This window comes from Tauraco erythrolophus, chromosome 4 (assembly GCF_009769465.1).
Source record: "Tauraco erythrolophus isolate bTauEry1 chromosome 4, bTauEry1.pri, whole genome shotgun sequence".
In the NCBI taxonomy this organism is placed as follows: domain Eukaryota; kingdom Metazoa; phylum Chordata; class Aves; order Musophagiformes; family Musophagidae; genus Tauraco; species Tauraco erythrolophus.
Genome location: NC_141468.1, coordinates 68,214,557 through 68,238,076, shown reverse-complemented (window position 1 = coordinate 68,238,076; position 23,520 = coordinate 68,214,557). Strand labels below are relative to the sequence as shown.

The following is a 23,520-nucleotide window of genomic DNA, read 5'->3' as shown; positions in this document are numbered from 1 at the left end:
TTCATTCAGTTTCATAAAATATACCAGTATCTACCGATACCTCTGTAAAACTTAGAAATTAGTCAAAAAATGAACAAACTATTAGGAAGGAAGAGGGTCAGTCAAAACTTGCTCATATAAGCTTTGTTTCCACAGGAAACCGGGATAAGAGTTTACTAGTCCACAATCTGTCAAGAAAACATACTGGACTGAAAAGAAAACATTAGACTTCTTGTGTTACTGGCAAGTAAGATGCTTAACAGCTGATGATAGAAAGCATATTTGCAAGTGAGGGAAAAGAATGAACAAGATTAGGTCACAAATAAGCAGAAAATTCCCATAGTTTATTCATCTTCTACATTGGAAGCAGTTCTAAAATGCAAGATTGTTCAAGGATTGTAGGCTTCTTTTACTGTAATCATCTAACCACAGACAGTATCTCTCTTTTAAAGATTTCCACCTCATTAGTGCAATTAGATGATGCCCTCCAGTCTCTTTACTATAGCATCATCTAGGCTGGCTCAAGCCCCTTTCAGTAGCAGATGGAACTAAGCATCTGACTTTGTGCTGAAGTGAACGAAGAGTGATCATATAAATCTATTTGTTACACGAGTTGCAGCGCTACATGGGAAGAGTGAGAATATAAAAAAAAAAAGCTTTGTAATCAGTACTGCAGTGATCTTGCAGATATAAACTGACTCAAGATGGTTACTACCAAAGTTTTTGCCTCAGCAATAGATACACAAGGACCCATTAGTGTGCAATGAGTTCTCTAGATGTATATGGAATTCCCGTAAAGGCTGTAGCAAGAATCCAAACCTGCGGCTGAAACACTCTGAAGGACCTCAAAGCTGAGAAGATATAAGACACATCAATGTAGAATCTCACTTTATTATACAGGTATTACATAGGTACATGACCCTTAAACAGCTGAAGTGGGATAATTATATTATTCCCAGTTATTACTTCTAGCACTTTACAGATCGAGCACAGCACGTGAGCCTACAGCCACTTTGATGCAAAGTCCAGTAGCTTAGCTGAAACTGTCAGAGAAGACTATTCAAGCTAAGCTGCCGGACTTTGTACTAAAGCAGCTGGAAGTACTAGCACACATTTCTTTTTGCCAGGAGTGCTACAAGTCTCGGTAACTTTCAACGAAAGTTGACAACTGGAGTAGGAAGAACTTAAGTCATCACAGCAAGATACGTCAGCGTGTGTCAAGCTCCTAAAGACAACCATTAACTTGTTGAGAGATCTAAGTAATTATAGTTAAATTACATGTAAACCTCTGCTCTGATGTAACAGTTTCTAGACAGCATTCCTGAACACTAAGGACTCATCGGAGCAGAACCTTGCCCTTATGTACAGGTACTTTTCCCACAAACCTCATTGGCAACTGAAGGCAAACGAGGACAGAATCGAGCCTCCAAACACTACAGTGTACCTGAAGACTTTTCACCCATTACACAGGTGTCTACTGTTCCTGCAGCACTTGCCCTAACTAGATACCAAAACGCTTCACAGAAGGTTAATGAATTAAGCCTCAACACACCCAGTAGCTTAGCATCACCCTATTAAGGATGAGCCCTGAGGCACAGCGAGGAAGGATAACCAAACCGAGGCCACACATATGCATATACACACAAGATCGGCGAGGTAGGATATTGGCTGTCAATCCTGAAGGGCTTCACCTACTGATATATTTTAACTTCAGCTGCATGCACGAGGGTCGCCCGGGGGACAGGAGGGAAACAGGGCGGCGAGTGAGAAAAGGAGGAAGCCCGGGCACCGAGAGGGCCGCGAGGAGGGGGAGGGGAAGCGCGCCCCGCCGCCTGGATCCTCACCGCCGCGGCAAGTTCCCAAAGAGCCCATCCCCAGGCAGGTCGCGGTTCCCGGCACCCCCAGCCCCATCCGGCCGGCCCTCGGACGGAGGGCCCTCAGGCGGGCTCCGCGCACATCCCTTCCTCCTCAGCCCGCCGCGCCGCCTCGCCCACCCAGGGCCTCGCCGCCGCCGCCTCCTACCTTGGCCACGTAGTCCTTCACCTCATCCAAGTCTCCGTTTTTGAGGGCCCACATGAATTCCTTGTCAGACATCGCGGCCACCTAGCAGAGGCGCGGGCGGGCGGGACGGCGAGGGGCCGGCAGCACCTCCACGGGGCGAGGGCGGCGGCGCGGCGGGCAGGAGCCCCTCCCCCGGCTGGAGGCCGCTCGCTCGCTGCCTGCCGGCGGTCGGGCGAGGCGGGGCCGCGGCGGTTGGGGCGGTTGCTCGGCGCGGCGGAGCGGGGCGGGCAGAGGGACGCACAGCAGAACCGCCTGACTGAGGGAAAAGCGGTTTACTTGCGCGGCGCTTCCGCTTCCGGTTTCCATTCAGCTCCCCTCCCTCCCCCGCGGTCCCCTGCCCACCCCACCGGGACACCCACGCCGGCGAGCGGGGCGCGGGGCGCATGCGCAGCCCGCAGAGCGCCGTCGGATCCACTCTGCGCATGCGCCCACGGTAGCGTCTCGCGGTTCCCGCAGATACGCGGCGGCGGCGCGGCGCATGCGCTGTGCGTCGCCGCGCGGCCCTGCGCCGTCGCCGGCCGCCCGGGGGGGCTGCCGCGGTACCCGGCCGGCGGGGCCGCTGAGCCCGCCGCGGGCCGGGAGGTGAGCCCGGTGAAACGCTTACCTCACCCGGTGCCCGGGACCCTGCGGAAGGTGCGCGTGGGGTGCCGTGTCTCTGCCCGGGACGCCGCGGCGTGCCGCGCTGGGCTCCGGGGGGCTCCTGCCTCCCGGCCGGCCGAAGAACTGCCCATTGGAGCGTCTGTTCCCGCGGAGGAACTGAGCGCCTGAATAGCTGTTCTGCCAAACCCCAGGCACTGAGCGTGCTGAGAGTAATTACCATAGTGCTTCCAAAACATGGGCGAGGAGACATAAAAGGAAGTATATGGTAATTAATTAGTATGTTGGCACTTGTTGGTTGCATCTGTTTTGTGAAACCACACGTTTTGCGTGTGGAACGTACAGTCTGCTGCGTGAATCATGCTTGACTGCTGCTAACAGGCTGCCGCTCTTCTCGACCCCCTCTGGCAAGGACCATCCTGAGCACCTATGGAGCTAGAGATGCTCTGCTGTCACTGTAGCCAGCCTGGCGACAGGAGGAAAATGTGCCGGTACTCTTTAAGGGCAGCAATGCTCTTATTAAAATGAGAAGGAGGGGGCACTGCACCATACAGCCAAAGAAAATTCATAAGCAGGGGTGGTGGTGCCATACAGCTCGTGATTTTTCCCTGTTTCCTTCGTATTTCAGAACCACAGAAATGTTACATGTCCAGGGCTTCGCAGATTCTTATCAGGGATTAAATGGTGTTTAAATGAAATAGCTAGGATGTTACTTGCAAGGAAATAAAAATCTATACCCTTTCAAGTTGGATTAATTGCTCATTTATAAAATGAGAAGTTTTGGAACGTGGTTTTGTCGATGTTCCTTCTATAGTTGTTAGAGAAAAAAGAAAAAAAAAACCACTGTGAAAGACAAACTGTCAGGTGTCCCTGCATTGTTTTGTAAATTTTCCTAGTACGTCCATAAATACAAAATTTTCAATGCTTAATTTTCAATCTGCAGAAGTGGTAAGCAAGTTCAAATTTTGTAAATAAAATTTTTTCTTCTTTTTTTTTTTTCTTTTTTAGGCAGACTAAATAATCCTGAGTTAAGAAGTCTGGTGAAAACATATTTAAAATTCTGGATCCTTACTTAGATATTTTAATATGCATCAAGGAGCCAAGTTGTGACCAAATTTAAAAAAAATGGACGCTACTGTTGCCATATTTGTACTCATTAGCCTGTGAATCCAATCTTTCAATTTTACCAACAATTTGCCTGTTACCCTTACTGCCATCTCATCACTGATGATCATTCCTCTTTCTCTACAAGTTCTGTTACCTGAAGTACACAGTTTAATTGTATGTAAACGTTCTGTATGAATCTGTGCTTCATTTTCTGATTTAAAACTGGTTATTTCTATTCTGCATCCTCCAGAAAGTTTGAGAAAAAGCACAAGGTGCATTGCCCCATTGTTTGAATGGCTGGAGGAGACAACGAGTGATAATGAGTTAGGGTGTAGGAAACTGCTAGATCAACGAACTGTGCATTCTCTAGGCCCATTATTCCTGTTGAGATGAAATTCATCTATTTGCTTACTGGTTAAGCCCTGCTTTGAATGCTTACATAACTGCTAAACTGCCCCATAGACTCATCCTGCTGTGCTGACCAGAGCTTTGCTTCCATAAGTGAATCTCACTTACGGAATATAAACTCGATCATTTTCTGCATATATCTTCATATATTTTCCCTTATACTTTCGCATATATATGTAGTTTGGAATGCATCTGTTTCAACATATAAATTGTAATTCATTGTCGTATTCAGTTACACAATGTTACTGTTGTATAACACATATGCTTGTATAAATCATAAGTGCAGTACACAAACAGTCTAGAATACAAAACAATCCAATGAATTTAGCTATCCAAATTAAAAAAAAAGAACAACATAAAAACTCAAGAAAAAGACTTGAATACATACAGGTACCCTTGCAGGTTTTATTTAATAATGCATGTTTGATTGCCTATTTACCATATTCCCTTTGTGTAATGCCAAACAATTCATACATGACAACTGTTAGTTCTGCAACAATAGCCAAACGGTAATATAAAATATCATCGTAGACAACACAGTCTATCGAGGAGGAAATAATAAAGTTAACAGAGAATAGCAGACTAGATAAGGTTACGGAACTGACACAAGAGATCTAGGAATGACAGGTGAATATTGTACAATTGATCGGCTTTCTGTTTATTAGTTGGTCATATTTATACTATTTGATGCAGTTTTTCTGCTGTGGAGGTTACCAGAGAAGAAATGCTAGTATCTTCCCCTTACTTTTTAAATCCAGCAACAGTTTCACTTCATCTTAGCCAAAAGAGTTTTGGATTTTGATCCACGCGTCTCAAACCTTATTGTACAGGATATGAAAGACAATCATCTCCTCTATCCCTAGTTCTTTCTTTAGCTGCGTGAATCTTTAGTGAAATAGTTTAATATTCGCTGACATTGCTGCAAATAAATCTCTTCCTAACCTTTAGAAAATCTGAGTAATATTTTAAAAGTAAATATGTGTATATATAAGATTTTGCTTTGCCCATCTGTGATACGAAGCGACTGAAGGAGGAGGGATTGGAAAGGAAAAGGAAATAAGAGTTATTTTTTCCCTCCCGAGGTCAAGCAGGATTGCAGCCAGGGAAACCCAACAACTGTCAACTGTATTTGTTGTGGTAGTTGAAATAGCAGGGGAAGCAGACAAAGTCAGACATACAACTGCAGTTCTTTGGTGCTGGTTCATGAATCCCAGTGAGGCTGGACCTTGGGAAGTAATGCAGTAACTTGGGTGCCAGCCTTTGGCAGCGAGGAAGGGCGGCATGCTGTGGAAATGCAGCTTTCCGTGGAGTGGAACTGCCTTTTCCTTAGACACTGTTTAGTAAACGTGATCTAGCAGTCAGTTTGGCAATGTCTAAGCAACGGGCTGGCTCTGAAAACTGAAGCAAAGAGTGTACCAGTGTTGAAAAATACTCTCAACAAGGCCAGAAGGTGAATAATGGTTTGGAGGTTTGATCCATAAATAACCAGGCTGGGCTTTTTTATTAACACAGAGTATAAATCGCCTTTTAGCTGTAGGCCTTCTCTCTTTCAATGTTGTTTATAGATGCCAGTAGGTTTTCACAATTTTCTTTGTTTGTTTCACATTTAAGTAGTGTACCTTCTTTTAATTACAAGAGTATAAGACACTATTACCGTTTCCACAACTAAAATGAACTAAAATATTTTTGTGCCTTTACCCAAGAGAGGATACCTTTCTTCTATAACCTTATTTCTCATTTCAGGAGCAATTTATAGGAAATGGAAGTTCAAGAAATTCCCTCTTGATAATCTCAGTTATTTCTCTAAGTTAAAATCAGAAAATTATTGAAATGCAGAATAATTTAGATTGGAAGGAAACTCTGGAGGTCATCTGATCCAATCCCTGCTCAAAATAGGGCTAACTTAGATGAGGTTGCTCAGGGCCTTTTCCAGTCAAGTTCTGAATATCTCAAAGTGTGTCAAAACCACAACTTTTCTTGGTAATTTGTTCTGATATTTGACTGCTTTCACCGTAACTTTGTATTTGTTACCTCTTATCCTTTACCTACCTCTTCAAGATGAGTTTGACTCTATCTTCTTTCCATATTCTTGTGAGATAGCTGAAGATGGCTATAAAGTTCCCCTCCCTCCTACCTTAACCTTGTCATCTCAGGGCCGAACAAGATTATTTCTTTCAGCTTTTTGTCATATGTCATGTGCTTTAGTCATCTTGGTCATCTTCTTATAGTCTCACTCCAGTATGTCAATGTCTTTTTTACTCTGGAGAGCCTGAAACTGGAAGCAGTACTCCAGCTGCAGCCTCACAAGCGATGACTAGAAAGGATCAATCACTCGTTATTCACCGTAACTCTGAAGGCTGAAATTGCCTTCAATCGAACTGTTGCAATGAAGAGTTAAACACCGAAAGCCCATGCTGGCAGCGGTGACAACACAGTCTCTGTTCAAAAGCGAGGGACTGCTCAGTATAGCTGAGCATCACAATCAGGAGAACTTAGCCCAAAGCTTTGCTGATGATGCCAGAGCCTGAATAGGTTGCAGTTTGCTTTTTCACAGCAGTGTGGGCTTTGCAGTGCTGACAAAGGTGAAATCTTCTGCTAGTAAGCAAATGAGAGTTGGGCACATTAGGGACTGATACTAACAAAGAGGAAACATGAGCAACATCATTTTTCTCACAGTACTCATTGTTAAAGCAATAACTGTCTACTAAGTGATACCAATGTGATTTTCTAATTAAATGAAAATAAACGATGAATTAACTTGTTCAGCTGCATAGATATCATTCTAAGTTCTAATACTGTAAGTGAAATTCTAGGATTTTAGAAAAAGTTAGAAAAATGAAATTGCCTGGGTCTGTAGGAAAGAATTGCAGATAGCAAAATTTTGCCTTTTTTAGAAATGACAGCCATTGAGGAAAAAAATAAATGACATCTACTTACGTATTTTTACCCAATTCAGGGAAGGCGCCTATGTGAAAGTTACAATTTGGAAAGTGAGTGTAAGTTGGTGTAACTTACATGTCGGGTGAATGAACAATGGGAAAGGTTGGGTAATACCAGAAGCAGAATAAACAAACAAACAACAAAATGCCTAAACATTTCAAGAAAAGCCAGAATAAAGCATCTTATACTTAATCTTTTCGTTGTTGCCATTTTCATTTCCATCCAGATGCGTGCCTTGAGATAGCATGTAGATGTGTGCAATCCTCCAGTTTTTTATTTGGAGAATAATCATGGGTCTGGTTTTAGTAGGAAACAACTCTGTCTGAAAAACCTGCAAAGCTGCTGCTGAACCCTTGAGTTTCTACATAGCAGAGAAAGCTGCCTCGGGAGCTTTTGCTTGTTAGATCTGCAGTTTTCCACTCATGGACTGTGTATTTCAGCGTATGTTAGTTTCCTTACCCTTACTAAGCTGATGATTTCCCGGGACTCCCTTTTTTCATGATGGCAAGATTTTACAACCAGGAGAGACACTGACTGCTGGCTTCCAAATCTTGTTCATTTTGAAACAGTCTCATCACTTTTTCAGTGCTTTAAGCACTGTCTGAAACCCTCCACATTCAACTCAAATCACAAGATGAACAACCTTAGTTCAGCATTCCAAGTTACAAAATGAAACTTAAACATGAGCATTTATATCACCCACATAAAAAAGATGAAATACACTGTATTTCTGCCTGTTGAATGTTTTATGGAACAGTATTTATGGATCTTGCTGTGAGCAGTAGAAGCAAATGCAACTGCCAGAGTACCGTATGCAGATATTACAGTGTATATAGTCTATGCGTTTACTGTAAGCAATAATTGTTCTAGGAAGTACATAGCTTGCAACTACAAAATATGGAATAAATAATCTTTAATCAAAACTACAGTTTTCAAGTTTAGAATGTCCAGATTAATCATATAGATTGTATGCAGGTAATTTATTGACTGAAGATTTGAAAACACTGATGAAACATGTATGTTAATATTCCATTCAGTACCATAATAAAATCTGGACTTTTGATTCCACCCTGAGATGTACCATTTCAGACCAGTGTGGTCCTGATTTCATGCAGATTGTTTGCTGGTACACTGGTTGTCCTGTGAGTATCAAAGGATAAACAAAAGACCTTTCCTAGAATATAGCAAAACTCATGCAGTTATGTATACTTGTGCTGATTTAAGCACTCTAATATTTTGAGGAATATTTTGTGTATAGTAATATGTTTAATAAACTGAGTCTCTGCTTATAAATCAAAGGGCAAGGACAATAACTTTCTTTTTTTATCTTGAGTTTTGAAGTTTTCACTAGTGATGTTTAACAAACAACAAGCAATAACAGTAACAGTCACAGTGCCACAGGGAGACACTGTTGTCCAAACCATCATTTCCTGTGCTTTCATTTTCACATCTATAATCCAATACTTTTCTAGAATTGTGAAGAGCCTTGAGAGTCTCAGATGAAAGATGCTGTATCAGTGAAAAAATATAAGTATATGGTTGATGGAGTTGTTCCTGACAATCATATGCCAAGATGCTGGATAGATAAGTGTGAGGAATCAATTATGGTTGTTATTACTCATCTTTGGAGAAGATCTTAAAAAAAAAAAAAATAGTTTGGATACTTTGTTGAAAGCTAGATTTCTTCACAAAGATAGAATATATTCTGCTTTTGCAGGCTGTTTGTGTCAAAAAATAAATATGTTTGGAAACAGATATAAGCCGTACTACAGATACTTGTTCCTGGTACAGTACTGAAAAAGTTTGTTTTCTACATTAACAAAAATGTTCTTCTTTCACAGTAATTATCTATACTCTTACATAATTTGTATTGCAATCATGTCTTCAGTTGTGTCTTTCTTGTAAAAATACTGACAAGATATATCAACTAAAAATGCTATGCTGGAGATCTCTTCAGTGTTTTACAGATACCCATGTGACTTGGTGTTCAGTTTTAAATTAATTTCTTTCTTTCTTTCTTTCTTTCTTTCTTTCTTTCTTTCTTTCTTTCTTTCTTTCTTTCTTTCTTTCTTTCTTTCTTTCTCTTTCTTTCTTTCTTTCTCTTTCTTTCTTTCTTTCTTTCTTTCTTTCTTTCTTTCTTTCTTTCTTTCTTTCTTTCTTTTTTTCCCTTCCTTCCTTCCTTCCTTCCTTCCTTCCTTCCTTCCTTCCTTCCTTCCTTCCTTCCTTCCTTCCTTCCTTCCTTCCTTCCTTCCTTCCTTCCTTCCTTCCTCCTTCCTTCCTTCCTTCCTTCCTTCCTTCCTTCCTTCCTTCCTTCCTCTCTTTCCAAATTTTTCTCTTTCTCTTGTCGGTTTGCTGTTTAATACAGGGACTATCTTTTCATATTAACAGAGGCAGAACTGTGGTAATGCTCTTACCATAATCTATTTATGTAACAGCTTGAGCTAGGTTCTCCTTCCTTTGCAAAAGGGAATAGCTTCCTTGAGCGGGTGTATATCTCTTCTTGTTACATGGATGGTATGGATTATGAAACATTTTGCTCTCAATTTGGTGAGGATCTCCAGTACAGTACAGTCTGGATTGGTGGTGTGTTGCATTGCTGCCCCTTCCATCCTCCCAAGGTATGTTTTTCTGTAGTCTCCATGGTCTTAGCAGGAGGCGGAAGGAATAAATGACATCCTAACTTTAAACAACTTAAAATTATATCTTTCACCTTAATAGTGTGGTTACTGAAGGCCCTGGCAAGCCTGTAACATGCATTATTCCTACATAGTGTGTGGGAATACTGCAGGAGACTTACAATAGTCTCAACAGGACAGCTAAGTAATACTCAGCATATTCTGTCAGATTGCTTATGTCCTTCATATGTCACACTTCAGAAACATAGTTGCTTATGTTTGTGATGACAGGTACAATGACATAGTATATGGCCATCATTGCTCTTAACAGACTGTAACTCTTCCATTAGCTGTATATCCTTTACGCATAAGCATCTGCTTTGCTCTTTCTCGTCCTAGGAAATGCATTACTGAAGCAGTGGAACCAGCTCGGGTGCATCTGCACCACACTATCCAGGGCCTCCTACAGTGTCTGCGTTACCCTAGATAATGGAAAAGACTGTGTATCGTAGCCTCTCCTGATTCTGCCACTTACAGTTCATTTGTACTTTTAATTAACTGTGCATGTGCTAATGAACAGCTTTGTCTAATTTCTTAGCAGATTCATGAGACTATAAAGTCTCAAATAACACGGAAAAGGAGAGAGTCCTATGCCCAGAATATTTCTGCAGCTATAGCTATTTATAAAGCTTTGTGCTCATCCACCATGAGTTTGCATAACCACTTCTTATCCACGCTTCGCTCCATTCGATCAACATGCTCTGTCCTTGCAAAGATGCATAGTCTGTTTCTGCCAAAGGGGATGGTGTGTAGAAGCCTCTCTGGATAAATCAACATGTACTGACCACGTACTGTGCATGCCTCATTCCGCATCTGTCCTCTGTTTCTGTTACGGTCTCTGTTAACTTGCAAAATCACTAATAGCAGCTTATGGAGTATTGGAAGTTTTTTCTCACGACTGTTGTTTGAAAGGCAATTGCAGATTATGTTGTGTACATGCTTATAATAAAGCTTGTATGGTCCTGTGCACAGAGCTGTGACATTTATTTCTCTCTCCATCCACCAGGTGCTACTCTCCAATTTCTACTTGCTACGTGACATGACATTCAGGGCTTTGCAGTGGGGGAGGAAATAAAAACAAGAGAGAAACAGTGAATTTTCCAGTGTCTTATATTTCCTTGTTCCTGTCCATGGAAATTGATGAGCACTTGGCCCTCTCTGGTTTTATTTTTTTAGAGGAATCTAAGGAAACTGAATGGTACATGAGTATTTGTCTATGCATATGGTATAGACTTATTAAAACAGCAATGCCACGTATATAAAATGTATAGGGACACAGGAACCAGAGCAGACTTTTGTACCACCTTTCAATTTACTTCTGTAGTCCCTATTCACAGTGATGAGAGGTAGGTCACTCCTACTATAAATAAGCAAGTCAATATGAGCCACAGTTGCAGAAAAAACTTGCACCATTACAGATGGCAGTTAGACATTAGTTCCAGTTTATCTGTTCAGATATGAATCCAGTACAGAAGGGTTCCCAGTTCCCGTTTTTCCCCACTTTGTGTGGGGCCAATTCAGACATTGAAGCAGCTTTGCTGCTTTGCTCTTTCTCGTCCTAGGAAATGCATTACTGGAGCAGTGGAACCAGCTCGGATGCCGGCATAGAAGATGCAGGACTTATTTTTCAATATCTGTTAAAGATGACGTCTGCTGTTGTAGGAGGAAAAGGTTTTTCAGAAATCAATAAGTATTAATAGAACAGCAGATTCTCTTTTAACTAGTAACACATTATGCAAGCCTTCCCTTTTTTATTTCCTTTCATATTGCGGCAAGTAGGTCTCAATTTACTGTATATCTTTTTGCTTAATACCAGTAAGGACTTACGTACTTAACTACCTCACAGTCCAGTAGATGGCAAGTGCCTATGCAGATTTTGGCTGACCTGAATAAAATTACATTCCTGGCGGATGTGCTGGTTTTGACAGAGCGATCAGAGACAGGTAGCTCTAACTATAGATGTACAGATCTATACAGAATTAGGAATGTAGGAGGTATAGTTAGATGTGAAGCTTAGTAAATGTTACCAAATTTTTGATCATCTGTTCACTCTGGGTATGGTATCTGATAAAACATAGCTATTTGTAAATGAGTAAGCTAACCAAAGGCTCTGTAGCCTTTTTCTGGATAACAGAGCCTACCTTAATGTCAGTGGTGATGGAATTATTTAAAATGCTTCCAAGAAAATGAGCTTCCAGGAAATATAGAAGTGCCATCGGAGCCCTCAGCTGCAAATCAGGCAGGATGATGAGAGCACTGAGTAGTGAAGTGGTATATGGGAAAAAGAAACATGATTGTTTGAGGAAGTTCTCTAAAATACGCTCTGTGAAGTACAAATTGCTACGTAACTCTTGAGTTTATAACCCTATATAGGCTGCAAGGGAAAATGAGCATGTATATTGGAGGGGAGAAGCATTTTGATCAGAAGTAGCACTTTTGTGGACAGGAAAATCCTATGAGGCAAAGGAGGCACTGACAGCTGCCAATCAGCTCTCCCACTGAGCAGTGCTACTGGTTTTGTGATAAAAAGTGGTCATCTGTGCACCTGCAGAGCTTAACTCATTTGTCCCCACTGAAGGAATAGATGTCCCTAGGGAGCTCATCGAAACAGTGACAGCTGAGTGGGTGATTCAAGGAAGTAGCTGCTGAACTATTTCGACTATTTCAGTATCGTATTCTGCATGTATTCCAAGGCTGGGACTGCATTTGTCTTTCATCAAAGAAAAATAGACTCTTACAGTGATTTGCTACTTCGGATTCTCCTCCCCACACACACCTCGTATAATGAAAGCAAGGTGGAAAAACTGCTTCAGGTGTCAACTGGAGATCCAGTAAAGAAGTAAACTTTGGGTAAATTCGAACACTTACTGAGTGAGATGTTTACTGTGACCGACTTCTGTTTACAAAGAATGTCCATCTTTAGCTGCACGCCTGTTTTCTATCTAATAAAACTATTTCTTCACTGTTACCTTCATGCCAGTGCATGTGATCTGCCTTGAATAGGTCAGTTTTTAAGAGCACTGTTTTGCTTTCCGATGTGAAAAGTAGCGAATATATAAATCTTCTTAATGTAAGCGTCACTCTGGTCACTCATTTCTCTTGCTGAGGGCACTCTAGGAAAAATCTCCCGTCTCTTTATGGCCATGAATCATATCCTGCCTGACCTCTAGTGGTTATCTTCCCGAATTGAACCTCCTCCCGCCTACGGAATGGCCAAGTTCACTTCATATGTTTGGCTATCAGGAAAGGGGTGATCACAGATTTAAGACTACCTCAGGTTTAAGAGGGTGCAACACAAAGAGAAACAAAATGGGTTTTCAGTACTAGCTCTCAGTTAGGGTTGTTGCATGAAGGATAGCACAACTAGTTGCACGTGGTTAAAGACTTTAAGTTCACTGCATGAGTTTAGGCGTATCTTCTACATGTCGGTGAGTTGTTGAAATAATACTTAACCATCTTTATAAAGTGCTTTGAGATCTATGGATGAGTTTTTTATGAATTTAGATAGATCTACCAGTGGTAAAGAGGTGGGGCATGAAAGAGATGCTATCCTGTCTTGGTGTCCTAAAGCAGCAATGACACCTGGATCTACGTAAGGGTGTGTGTACTCTCAGTGTATTGTTGTCTATGTATTCATCATATACTGGGGTCTATATACTCAAAGGTTATCTCTATTGCTTGTAATATCAAATGAAGACATCATTGTAGTTATATATCTTGCCTCTTTGCAGGTAACTATGAAGCATGCCTATATGGAATCATAGAATGGTTAGGATTGGAAGAGACCTCAAAGATCATCTAATTCCAACCCCCCTGCCATGGGCAGGGAAACCCTCCACTACACCAGGTTGCCCAAAGCCTCATCCAACCTGGCCTTGAACACTTCCAGGGATGGAACATCTACAACTTCTCTGGGCAAGCTGTTCCAGTGCCTCACCACCCTCTGAGTGAAAAATTTCTTCCTTAGATCTAATCTAAAGCTGCCCTCTTTCAGTTTAAAGCCATTGCCCCTTGTCCTATCACTACATGCCCTTGTAAAAAGTCCCTCTCCAGTGTCGCAGCTGGAAGGCTTCAGGTGGCTCCAAGTAGACCAATGCTCTAATGCGAAGGCTTCAGGCTTACTCTAAGGAAGGCCCACACTCCTCCAAGGCTCAGGAGGAAATGCCTCACCCTTAGGAGTAAACACCCTGCCTTAAATAGTCAGGAGTCACATGGTTTGCTAGATGGGTCAAGGCTATTGGTCACTTGACCATCCATCTCCCAGAGTGATTGGCTGAATGCTACAGCACCTGTTTCAAGGTAACTTTCCCAGTGTAACGAGCTACAGGTGTTTCTTAGTTAGCCTGCATAGGGAAAGAACTTTCACAGGATGCTGCAGCAGCCAAAAGGTTTCTCCACAATTCCCCCTTTTTGTTTTAAGATTAGTTTAAATCAAGCAGGGAGATTTTTCAGCAATACCATGGGAGATACATCTATCAAACCAGTCATACATTTAGTTATTAATTCTAACATTCTGACTCCGACGGAGACTTGAAATTTAGTCTCTACTCGTGGAAGGAACAGGTTGATGGCCGATGTCATTATTTCCATTAGAAGGGTCATTTGATGGATGATCTCCATTCTGGCCATCGTTCGGATGTTGCCTGTTCTGTTTCTGATGTTGCAGGTCAGGGCGGACGCATCTTGCGGGTAGCCATCGTATCCCAGTATCTGTGGAAACGCAAGCATACCCACGACCCCAAGCAATAAGCTCATATGGGCCTTCCCACGTCTTAGTGAGTAGGTCCCGTATCCAGACTTTTGCTCGGGGCAGGTGCGTCTCGCCTGAAGACTGCAACGAAAGAAAGTGATTCAAAATAATGGGATTATTTGAATTTGATGGCACCGTAAGATGGTTAATTGTGTATAACGCTTTTTCTAGGCGACTCTGTGGGGTTTCTCCATGCATTCCCCCTTTTTGTTTTTCTAAAACACGCTTCAAGGTGCCATGAGCGCGTTCAACAATGGCTTGGCCAGTAGGAGAATGCGGAATACCCAAGGTATGATTTACACCCCATAGTTGTAAAAACTGCCGCGTCTTCTGTGAGACGTAGGCCGGGCCATTATCGGTTTTTATAGAAAAAGGCACGCCCAAGACCGCAAAAGCGAGTTTCCAATGGGCAATGGCATCGCGACTTTTCTCCCCAGTATGAGCAGTTGCCCACATAGCTGAGGAGAAAGTGTCAATAGACACGTGCACATACTTAAACCTGCCAAATTCAGGAACATGCGTTACATCCGTCTGCCAAAGCTGCAGGGCCTTTAGGCCTCTGGGGTTTACCCCCGATGGCAGAGGTGCCGCAAGTCCGTGGCAGTCAGCGCAAGCGCTGACAATGTCCCGAGCCTCAGTGGGCGTTAAGTGGAACTGTTTCTGCAGGGTATGAGCACTTTGATGGAAGAAATTATGCGATGCCTTGGCTTGTGCGATCTTATCAGGCTGAGGTGCTACCCATGCGGGGTTAGCTAGCATGTCAGCCCTGGCGTTGCCTTCCGTTATAAAGCCTGGCAAATTAGTATGACTATGGATATGCAGGATGTAATATGGGTGAACTCGATCTTGAATTGCACACCATAAGGTTTTTAACAGAGAGAACAGAGCCGCATTATTCACTTCTTTCAGAAGTGAACAATCTAAGCGTTGCGTTATATCAGCCACATAAGCAGAATCGGTGACCAAATTCAAAGGTACCTGCGAGAACCGTTGAAAGGCCATGGCAACAGCCCTCAGTTCAACCAACTGGGCTGAGCCTGACTCATGGCCTTCCAGCACCTGCCACTCAGATTCCTCCTTCCAGGTAACAATAGCTTTCCCAGTTTTCCCAGACCCATCAGTGAAGACGGTGGGTCCTTGTACTGGCACTCGGCTATTTTTTGGCCGCAAGGTAAAGCTTGTCGATCTTGCCAATTGCAGCAATTTATGGCTAGGCAGATGGTATGCAATTTGTCCTGAGAAATTTTCCAGCGCACTTTGGAGAGGAGCACTGTTAGTAAGGCTCCACTCAAAGTATTCCTGCTGTACTGGCAGAACAATTATTGCAGGATCTGCTGCCACCAATTGTAGACAGCGCTGATGGCATTTGATTATCAGACAAGCAATTAATTCAAATAACGTAGATGCTGTCTTTTTTGGTTGGTGCGGCAAAAAGACCCATTCCAGAATATGCAAGGGGTCAGACCACTGTTTGTTCCATTGGCCAATGATACCTGTTGGATGAGAATCTGGAGTGGTAATAAAAACGGTAATATCAACGGAGGGATCTATTCGGTAAACCTGACGAGCAGAAATGGCCTGTTGAACCTCCTCTAGTGCCCGTCGCGCTTCAGGAGTCAATTTTCGAGGTGAATTCAACTCAGGGTCCCCCTTTAAAATATTGAAGAGCGGCGCAAGTTGCGCCGTGGTTAGCCCTAGATAGGGACGTAACCAATTGATGACGCCCAACAGTTTCTGAGCGTCATTCAAGGTCTTAATAGAACTCGAGAATTGCACCTCTTGGTGTTGTATAGTTTGGTCCAAAATTTTGACTCCTAAATATCTCCAAGGAGGATGCTGTTGAACTTTCTCCGGAGCCACTTGCAATCCATAAGAATGCAGAGCAGTGAGTAGCCGAGGCTGTATCTTCAGCAGCTCGTCCTGGGTGGATGCTGCTACCAGGATATCATCCATGTAATGGTAGCAGTATGCTTCAGGGAACTGCTTACGGATTCCGGACAAAGCTTGAGCAACGTACCATTGACAGATAGTCGGGCTGTTCTTCATGCCCTGAGGTAGGACCTTCCATTGATATCCCTTTGCAGGTTCAGCGTTGTTAACCGCAGGTACAGTAAAGGCAAATTTTGGTTTGTCATTAGGATGTAAGGGGATCGTGAAAAAACAGTCCTTCAAGTCAATGATCAAGATTTCCCACCCTGCTGGAATCATGGTGGGTGAGGGCATACCAGGCTGCAATGCCCCCATGCTTTCCATTACTGCATTGATTTTTCGGAGATCTTGTAGCAATCTCCATTTTCCTGATTTCTTCTTAATTACGAAGACAGGCGTATTCCAGGGACTGGTAGAAGGTTCAAGGTGTCCCTGTTGTAATTGTTCCTTAACTAGTTGATGAAGGGCGACTAATTTTTCTTTTGGTAGGGGCCACTGGGGTTGCCAGATGGGTTTGTTTGCTAACCATCGCAAAGGCAACGTAGGATATTGTGCGCCCTTCAGTACAGTGGCCCCCATCAAAAATTTGTCCCGATACGTACTCCCCAGGCCGCCAAGACATCCCGCCCCCAGAGGTTGAGTGGAGCTGTAGTGACATAGGGCCGAATTGTAGCTGTTTGACCCTCTGCGTTCTTTACCACCACAGGTCGTTCGCTTCGATAACTGTGCGGTTCCTCCCAGTCCTGCAATGGCTGACCCTGCGGGGGCTAAAGGCCATGTAGGAGGCCATGCAGAGAAGGAGACGATTGTCACATCAGCCCCTGTGTCAATCAAACCTCGGAGCTGAATCCTGGACGGCTGGGCATCTGGCAATATTAAGGTGCAAGTCATCTGTGGCTTTTGGCTGGAGATATCCGCAGTCCAGTAAACTTGCGGAAGTCCTGTGGAACCAAAGCCACCACCTTCACGACTCTGTCGTTTTGCCTTAGGGACGCTTGATTTGAAGGGTACAAGTTGAGCGATCCGAGTCTTTTCCGGTATTGTGACAGGGGGGGTGGGCGTGGAAATCATCGCACAGATTTGTCCTGTGAAGTCAGCGTCAATAACTCCTGGGTGAACAAAGATCCCTTGAATGGTGGTACTAGATCTTCCCACCAATAATGCACTTAGCCCATGTCCTAGAGGCCCAAATGCATCCAAGGGAACCTTATAGACCCGACAGGATTCTAAGACGACTGTTGTTGCGGTGCATACATCCACCCCGGCTGATCCCTGGGTGCTGGCTGAAAGCTGGCTGAGTAAGCCTGGGTTGGTATCATGCCCTGGGGAAACATTTCTGTCTGAGCGCACATCCCCATTGCGCTCCTGGGGAAGTTTCCCGAACGTGTCAGGGGTCGGCCATTGGCATGGTATAACGATTCACAATATCTCGCAGAATGGCCTGGCTTATCGCATCTTATGCAGCGAGCAGGTCTCCTGCTATCCTTGTTTCTTCTTTGTCTTGTCTGTCTTTGTCTATTGTCCCTCTTAGGTTGTCTTTTCGGTTCCGGGTCAGCATTTTTGGGTTGAATAGGCCGTAGAATTGTGGCCAGAGCAGACTTATAGCTTTCAGATTCTAGCTTAGAGCATGCTTCGATCATTTCTGTTAGTGTAGGCTCCCCTGGCATGGAATTTATGATTTTTCTACATTCTTCATTGGCATTGTCTTTTGCCAGCTGCTTACATAGTAGTTGTCTCAGGTTTTCATCTTCGACCTGTTTTTCAAGGGCTGCAGCAACTTTCTCTACGAAAGATAAAAAGTGTTCTTTCTGCCCCTGATAAATCTTCACATACCGTGTTTTTGGGGCAGCCATATCTATGCCCTTTAATAGAGCTCCCACGCCGATCTTTTGGGCTTGCTCAAGAACTTGGGGGTGCCATGTAGCTTGAAAATCAGGGTCAGCGAAAGCATTGGCTCCCAGTAGAGCATCTGCTGGAGCTCCGTATCTGGGGTCAGTTGGGGGTAATTGCATATTTCCGGCTGCAGCTCTCTCAGCCATTCTTCTCCAATTGGCCTCGAAGACCGTATATTGTACTGGTTGAAATAATACCTGACCTAGATGTTTAATGTCGAATGGGGAGAGTAGGTCAGTATTTAATATCCTGATGATCTGCATGACCTGAGGAGAGTCTAACCCGTATTGTGCTACCTTGGTTTGCAGGTCTTGGACTACCTTCCAGGCGATGGTTTCGTGTTTGTCAATTTGACCTGAGTTGGGAAGCGCCTTTTGTACTGGAAAGGCTTGGATCAGATCCTCTGTTCGTTCATTACTTCCCTGAACAATCTGCTCAGACCCCTTTTCAGGCAACCCAACTTTTTCTATTAGATCCCAGTCGCCAGCCTCCAGAGCCCGCCTCTTGACTTCTTCCCAGAACCGTTTTGAATTTTTTGGACGCACAGTCACCTTGCATTCGGGAAGCGTCCAGGGACGGTTGTGGGCTGGCCATGTTTGTTGTTGTCTGACTGTCGCCACGGCTTCCTGCAGTGATGAAACATTATCAGGCAGGGGTGTGTCCAATGGCTTCTGACAGGATGCAGACGCTGGGCCAACGGGTCGTGTAAAGGCGGAGGCTGTGGCCGGTTGTGGAACAGTCCATGGAGATGCAGTCTGGGTTGCAGAAACTTGTGTCGGCACCACTGTCTGTGAAGGTGCCACTGCTGTTGTCAGTGGCATACTTGGCGCCACTTCCGGGGTCGTTGCTGGGCCGGTTGGCACGGCCAGCCCAGGTTGTCCCGGTACAGATTCGGCAGCAATAACCTGCCGCAACATTTCCATCAATGCCGTTAGTTGTTGCGACATTCCTTGCAAGCCTGCCATAACCTGCTGTATTATGAAATGCGTTGTTCGGGGTTGCTCCATTTGTGCCCGTGGCAGATAGCCGGGCGCTATGGGTGATGCTGCAGGACATGAAGTTGCGGTAAACCAGGGTGCCATGCCCGGGAACTGTCCTTGTGGTGCCTGGTCTGGTTGAGGGGCCAATGGCGGAGCAGTAGGAAGAACATGTTCTGCTGTAATGGCTGAAGTAGCCGGTTGAGATGCAGAAGAAGGGGAGGCTGTTGGGGCGAAGGGTGGGGGACGCTCCGATGCTTTGTCTTGTCCGGAGGAGTATTCCCGCAAAAAATCACAAGGAGGACACTTGGGTTGGACATAATCTCGCAGGGAGGGGTAAAGCTTCTGTGCAGTCCCCACAACTTTCTCCATATCTGAGGACAGCGGGGACACAACTGGTGCACTACCCGTGGTCAGTCCCCTTTCAGATAATTCATCGTCCCCTTCAGAAACTTCACTTGTGGATTCATCAGAATCTGGCAATACTTTTTCCTTCCTTTCTACCGTCCATGTCTGCATTACATCATATACAGTTCCCCAAATACGTAGCAGACCAGTCAGGTTCTTTCGTCCAAATACTGTTTCATAGATTAGCTTATCCCCTAGCTGCTTCCACGCTTCTGAGCTAAAGGGGGTGTTGAGGTCGGTCAGGCATTCATGCTCTGCCGCCCAATCTAACAGCTCACAGAGAGCTTCATCACTTATTTTGGCACCTGCGATTGTCATTGCAGGTTTGAGAATGGAGAACATCATGCTTTCTTTTGTGGAGCTTTGTCCCATCATTCTAATTTGCAGTTCGTCCCTTGGAGCCCCGTGTACGGAAGCACGTACCTTCAGATCTTAGTTGTGGCTGGATCATGTCGGGGTCACCAGTTGTCGCAGCTGGAAGGCTTCAGGTGGCTCCAAGTAGACCAATGCTCTAATGCAAAGGCTTCAGGCTTACTCTAAGGAAGGCCCACACTCCTCCAAGGCTCAGGAGGAAATGCCTCACCCTTAGGAGTAAACACCCTGCCTTAAATAGTCAGGAGTCACATGGTTTGCTAGATGGGTCAAGGCTATTGGTCACTTGACCATCCATCTCCCAGAGTGATTGGCTGAATGCTACAGCACCTGTTTCAAGGTAACTTTCCCAGTGTAACGAGCTACAGGTGTTTCTTAGTTAGCCTGCATAGGGAAAGAACTTTCACAGGATGCTGCAGCAGCCAAAAGGTTTCTCCACACTCCAGCTTTCCTGTAGGCCCTCTTTAAGTACTGGAAGGCTGCTATAAGATCACCCCGGAGCCTTCTTTTCTCCAGGCTGAACAGCCCCAACTCTCTCAGCCTGTCTTCATAGGAGAGGTGCTCCAGCCCTCAGATCATCTTCGTGGCCCTCCTCTGGACCCGCTCCAGCAGCTCCATGCCCTTCTCGTGCTGGGGACTCCAGAGCTGAACGCAGTATTCCAGGTGGGGGTCTCACGAGAGCAGAGTAGAGGAGCAGAATCACCTCCCTCGACCTGCTGGCCACACTTCTTTTGATGCAGCCCAGAATACGGTTGGCTTTCTGGGCTGCCAGTGCACATTGCCAGCTCATGTTGAGCTTCTCATCCACCAGCACTCCCAAGTCCTTTTCCTCAGGGCTGCTCTCAATCCACTCTATATATGCATGCTTGTACATGTAGATTACGCAGATATGTATGTGTGTGTACATATTTCTGCATGCTGAATCTGCAGGCAGATTTCTGTAATCCGTAATCCCATTTCAGTGGATGAAAAATGAGTCTGGTGTCCCCAAATCTGTTTTTCCTTTGAGCATTAGTTGTGTTCCTTTTCTGTGCATTTAAACATTTCACAACTGTCTACTTGCTTAATAATTGCTATGACAAACTATGGATAAAGCATAAATAATTCATGATCACCAGAACAGACATGGAAATAACCAGCAGTTACCTGAGAAATGAATGGGCATGTATTTACACTGCTGTTCCAGTGACTTGTATCTCAGCAGATCAGCTCCACCAGATTCCCAGACGCTGCTGCAGTTTTCATCCAGAATCTTTTTGGCTACATTTGCTAAGCTAATAGAAAAACAATTTTGCAGCTAAATGTGCATCTCCTTCTAAAAAATTATCCACTATATATAGCTTTTCTCCTAGAAGGATGAATGTGGCTTTAGAATGTTTAATGTCAGTGCATGCGTCAATTTCTCTTGGTAATGATTTTAACGTAAGCAGTTCTACTTCAAAATGTTGACATTACAGATTTTTTTAGCCTGATATTAATGCTTCCTGTCTGTATTACAGATACTAAAATTGGAAGGAGAAGCCTTCCTGTATTTGAGAAGAGGTTCCTGGTTAAAAGACCCACCAGGAAATTATATAAAATCTTCGTGCACCAATGTCTGAACACCTGAAAGGGAAATAAGATTTTCTAAGCAAGTGGCAAGATCAAATAGGAGAAAGTGTGGTAATGAACTCTGAGTAACAGTAAACAGACTTTCTTTTTATTTTTTTTTTTTTTGTGGAGCCTGTCACTGTTGTATCTAACTACTGCTTTAATAGGTTAAATTCTAAATTAAATTTGCTGTTATTGCCCCTTGTGTGGTTGATGAACCAGCTATGGTGTATGAAGCATTAACTTAGTAAACTGCAGTTTTGGAGTAGAACTGAAAGTCCTGTGTAATATTCTGCAATACCATCGGCAAATAACGGTTCCATTTGCTTACGGGTAGGGGAATTTTACTCTATGATCCTCTGACATGAAAATAAGAACACTAACTAATATTTGAAGTCAGTATTGTAGAATATCAAGGGAATAGGATCTGAATGAAAACTTTATTTAATAAACAGTGTTGGTGGATTAATCATGAGATTGGAGGTAAGAAACTTCTGCAATGCATTGGCAGTTTTGATTTTATCTACGTTTATAGCCTTGGCCTAGTAATTTTAATTATATTCTGTCAAGATTTTCTGAATTAGGAAGTTACGTGATACAAGTTTGTAGTATCTGTGCAGAGTTTTGACCATGATAAGTAGGCTTCACCTGCTCAAGATCATTATTAATGAAAGTAGATTAAGATTGCAAAGTCGAGCATTTCTAAATGAGGATGTAACAAACTGGCTATTGTCTACTTTACCATTATTAATCAGTGGCTAAAATTTAGTAAAATTAAGAGGAATTGGGAGATAGACTGGAAACCTTAATGAAAATCATCCTTTACAGCTCCTCTGAGAAAAAGTATTAGATATAGGAAAAGGATAAACTCAGTTTTAGCCTTGCTACCAGAGATAGGTATCCAAACAGTTGGGTTTGATGGTACTGTAGATTGTACTGGATTTAATCTGCACTGATGCTTTAAAACAATTGCTTGTTTTACTAGTGAAGTTCAAATAAAATATGTTATTCCCTGCTGTGATTCATTATATATCTAAAAAGATACAGGGCACTTGGTTTGGGAGTCATATATTTTTTCACTGCTGTCCTTAATGAAGTGATTCCAGTTGAAGGAAATAGAAAGAGCTAATTTATAGATGTCAGCGCAGCACCTGTAATGAAACACAGATGGAAAGTTTGTGCTGGTAACCTGCCAGTAAACTGCCTATGCCTTCTTCAAATAGATAGTCTTCTGCCTTCTTATCGGAGTGGATGGAGGCAGCGGCTAGCTCGTCCTCCCATCCTTAATGCAATGTTAGAGTGTTAATTTTGGAGGAGCCGACACTGGGAGGAGTGCTTGGAGATATTTTTGGGGAGTGGCGTAGTGATTTTGTACCTGTTTTAATGAGATGATATTAAACTGAGTTCAGATGGAAGTTGTTCCGCACTGGGGCGAGGAGGTGAGGGAGGAGAGGGGAGGATTTCTTGGTCAGGATTGATACAGAAGAGGGGAAAAAAGTAGGTTCAACATCTCAGTGCCATACCTTCTTTTCTAACTTGCATCCCACTGCAGGGACCACAGACGAATTAGCGTGGCTTTATTCAGAGTTTTGCTGGTACAAAGACTGAGTAATGAAACCCAGAGGATTGTAATTTCTTTCCCTGTTTTACTGCTGGCACTCCAGTATGCAAGTTTTCATTTACTTCACATATAAATGCACATTTTCTCCTGTTGCTTTGTTTTGCTTTATTAGTATTTTCTATGCAAACTGTGTCTAAAGCATATTTTCATGACTGAGGATTGACTGAGCCTTGCAGATACAGGAGATAGTACCAGGATCTGTAGAAATGATGC

General features: G+C 43.6%; 1 protein-coding gene across 1 annotated transcript in view; it reads right to left on the bottom strand.

Annotated features, from left to right (window-relative positions):
• The window catches only part of MTPN (myotrophin), a 40,017-nt gene extending 37,903 nt beyond the window's left edge, over positions 1-2,114 (bottom strand). Inside the window, exon 1 of the mRNA XM_086610383.1 lies at positions 2,002-2,114. Within this exon, the coding sequence (XP_086466509.1) occupies positions 2,002-2,073 (72 nt within the window). The 5' untranslated portion in view covers positions 2,074-2,114. The remainder of the gene's footprint in view (positions 1-2,001) is intronic.
• Positions 2,115-23,520: the final 21,406 nt, after the last annotated feature.